The sequence below is a fragment of the Lolium rigidum genome, chromosome 6 (genome assembly GCF_022539505.1).
Source record: "Lolium rigidum isolate FL_2022 chromosome 6, APGP_CSIRO_Lrig_0.1, whole genome shotgun sequence".
NCBI lineage: Eukaryota > Viridiplantae > Streptophyta > Magnoliopsida > Poales > Poaceae > Lolium > Lolium rigidum.
The window spans coordinates 18,944,878-18,948,205 of NC_061513.1; the positions used below are offsets into that span (position 1 = coordinate 18,944,878).

Sequence of the window (3,328 nt, forward strand, 5' to 3'; positions counted from 1 at the left end):
GGCTTTCTACCTGGATGTCATTTGCAGAAGGATCAGCTCCCTGGCGTATCTGACTGATTATCCGGAGGAGAGTGATTCAATTCATGTGGTGATGTGAGGGGTTGTCTCTCAGGCGATGGTCATGCAGAAAACAGACTCTACACTAAAGCTCTGGGGTTTCGGGAAGAAGTTCGGGTGATCTAGTGTTTCCGAGTTCTTAGCACTGATAATTAAGTTTTAGGTTTTTGCATGCATGTTAGCTTTGGAAGTGGTTTCGATCCCTGTGTTCATGTAGCGATGTGATAGGGTTTTTATGTCACTTTTGATAGTGCTTGGAAACCTGTTTCGACGAAGCTCGGCTGCTGGGACTTCTAGTATGGAGCTTTACTTTCTGTATGAACTCTATGGTTTTGTTTCTGAAATTGAAACCGAGTTAAAATCCCTGTGAATCTAACAAAACAAGAGCATGACAGTGGCAACGGTTGGACAAAGACTAGAAAAGTTGGGTTCCTCACGGGAGCACAATTTATGTTGTACTTTGTTATCAAAAGCAGGATGTAACTAAAATCATATTACATGGCCAATGCAAAGGCTATACTATAATATAGGCAGCGAATGCCATACATATATAACACTACGAAGAGATAGCCCGGAGTTTAATTTGAGCACCATGCATTGGACGCATCATCATAACAGTATGTGGTGCATGGGTATACGAGGACGCGAGTTCAAACTCAAAGCGTTGAAGGATCATGCACAAGGCCATCTTGGCCTCAAGCAACGCAAAGTTCTGACCAATACAGATACGTGGCCCCCAGCCAAATGGGAAAAACGCACCGGCGGGCTCCTTGGAAGCCTTGGAGATCCCGTCCGCAAACCTATCTGGTCTGAATTGGTGCACGTCGTTTCCCCAGATGTCCGGGTCATGGTGGATGAACAACACGGGCATCTCAAAGACCACTCCAGCTGGGTACGTGATGCCTCCGATCTCAATCTCCTTGTATGTCTTTCGGGTGAAAGCAGTAGCTGGTGTGTACAAACGAAGAACCTCGTATAGAATCATTGTCACCTGCATAACACATATTAATAAGATAGTGCACCTCTATGTAAATGTCATGACAACAAACTAAACAATTTCCAGCTGGTACTTACAATTTTGAGTCGATTAACACCCTCATACTCAAGTTTATGCTTTCCAAATAGGCCAAGAACCTCTTCCCTTGCACGGTCCTGCCACTCGGGGTGCATGCTAAGTACAATAATTGTCCATGTAAGGAGTACTGATGTAGTCTCCATTCCTGCAAAATAGAACAACTTGCACTCCTCCATGACTTCTGCTTCTGACATTCCTAGGATGGATTTACCATTTGCATCTATGGTTGTCATGTTTGACTGCAGTAATAGGCCGAGTAAGTCATCTTTCGTGTTTTCTCCTTCCTGTATAGCTTGCATCCTATTAGAAATTAGACCTCGTAGAATGTTCTCAATCTCGTTATTAATTTGATGCATCCTTCGGTTATTTTTGGTAGGAAAGTACCTGGAAATGACATACCCGTCACAGTGTCAGTACAATAGTACATACAGACAGAGTAACGAAGGCTTACTTTTAATGAAGATTCCGAGAAAACAAGGTGGTGAATAAAAGGATAATACTGCCATTATTGGAGGTGCCCTTAGTAAATTTTGATTAAAACTGTGTTAATTTTAGTACTGAATGATTACAGTATCATATTTCATTCCATGATATTGAAGAGAAATTAAACCAAATGAGATTGCCCCTGCAATGTCAATTGGAGCCTAAGGGTACTGTCTACTGAACAGGACTAGTAAGTTCAAGTGAAAAGGGGGAGTGAGTTCTAGTGAGCTTCAGTTAGTACCAAGAACTAAGTCACATATAAAGTTTTTTTGAAAAAAGTGGTAACTGACGTGTAACCGGGTATCATAATCTTGTGAATGGCTGCCATGAATCTCCCCATCTGCTCGGACTGCAGTTGAGAAATCCTTCTTCCTTCCAGATAACTGCTACCGAATGCGGTTTGTGAGATGACATCCCCGGTGAGGTTCTGGAGCTCTGAGGAGACATCCACTTCCCACGAGCCCTCGGGACCAAGGGATTGACTCCATCTGCCAACAAGCTCTCCACAGCATGCAGAAAACGCTGGCAGCATGAGCTGTAAATTAAGCAAGATTACTCTCGTCACGACAGATGATGGTTAATTCACAAACGTATGAAAAGTAGATGTAAAGTAATTGCACAAACATATGGTAAATAATGCGGAACAATTAACAGCAGCCATACCTTGAGTTTCTCGACATGGAACGCAGGGTTGAGTATCCTTCTGTGCTTGACCCATTTCTCCCCCTCGTAGCTCCCTACGCCTTCGGCGAGGAGCTTGGATAGAGTTGGGAACTTGAGCTTCTCGATGTGCCCAAACTTGTTGGACATCACCTCCCTGACAAGGTGAGGATCGGTGATGGTCACCTTAGGAATCGGACCGAACCAAGAGATGCACGGCTTGCCGTGCTCCTCGACGTTGTTATAGAGGAAAGGCATGACGTGGGCGCCGATGTCGTGGCAGCGCAGCGGCAGAGGTCTTGACCACACCTCCCTGTTTTGCCGGGCGTAGTCGTTGGCATCACCGATGAGGAAACGGTACGACGTGCCGCGGAGACCCTGGGCACGAAGAGCCCGCTCGAGCCGCCTTGGCTGCCACCACAGCTAATCTAGCAGTCGGATGGTTGGCCACAGAAGCACCGAGCCAAAGAGGCTGCATATCAGGAAGGTCCATGGCAGTATGGCACAGAAGCTGAACCCAGTAGCGATTCAAGAATCATTTCTCCGCAGAAAAGTGGGAGCAAGAAGAGAGGATAGAAGACAGTGATGTGCACTTGGACTGGTTTGGTAATGTTTGGGGTCACAACTCTGAATATATAGTAGTGACACCAGGACAGTGTAGTCTCCACTGATCATTTGTTTAATGGTATGTGGATATGTCGATCAACCTCACCACACAGTCAATGCCTCGTTCCCAAGGAACTTGGAAGACAAGAAACTCGGCTTATGATCTGACTGGTCAAACTCAAGGTGCAACGCAGGAGGATGGCTCCCTACCATGTGCTTGCTGTTTTATGGTTGCTTCGTTGCAGTTTGTGTGACCTCAGAGCCAGTCCATGCACACTGGAGACCAAGGGCAAAACAAACAACTTGATGTAGAAGCTCAGTGTAATTGGTATTTTCGTGATATTAATATATTTCTTTTATAAAAAACAATTTGGTTCTGTTCCGTACAAAAATATATAATCAAATTATTTTGTGCGGTAGTGGTAAACTAAGTGGCCTTTCAGTACA

At 44.9% G+C, this 3,328-nt stretch overlaps 1 protein-coding gene across 1 annotated transcript; it reads right to left on the bottom strand.

Annotated features, from left to right (window-relative positions):
• Positions 1-481: 481 nt before the first annotated feature.
• LOC124661030 (cytochrome P450 72A15-like) lies at positions 482-2,729 on the bottom strand. Its single transcript, XM_047198892.1, has 4 exons — positions 2,279-2,729; positions 1,906-2,150; positions 1,132-1,516; positions 482-1,048 (listed from the first exon to the last, which is right to left on the bottom strand). Exons 1-4 carry the CDS (start codon positions 2,531-2,533, stop codon positions 614-616), a joined length of 1,320 nt encoding a protein of 439 aa, XP_047054848.1. The 5' UTR covers positions 2,534-2,729; the 3' UTR covers positions 482-613.
• Between the last annotated feature and the right edge of the window lie 599 nt (positions 2,730-3,328).

What these genes read in the sequence shown, in the direction of transcription:
- LOC124661030 (XM_047198892.1), bottom strand. Translation starts at nt 2,533, where the DNA reads ATGCCTTTCCTCTATAACAACGTCGAGGAGCACGGCAAGCCGTGCATC. An exon ending in TCCATGTCGAGAAACTCAAG is followed by an intron (nt 2,151 to 2,278) that starts GTATGGCTGCTG and finishes CTTAATTTACAG; the next exon opens with CTCATGCTGCCAGCGTTTTC. An exon ending in ATTATGATACCCGGTTACAC is followed by an intron (nt 1,517 to 1,905) that starts GTCAGTTACCAC and finishes TGTCATTTCCAG; the next exon opens with GTACTTTCCTACCAAAAATA.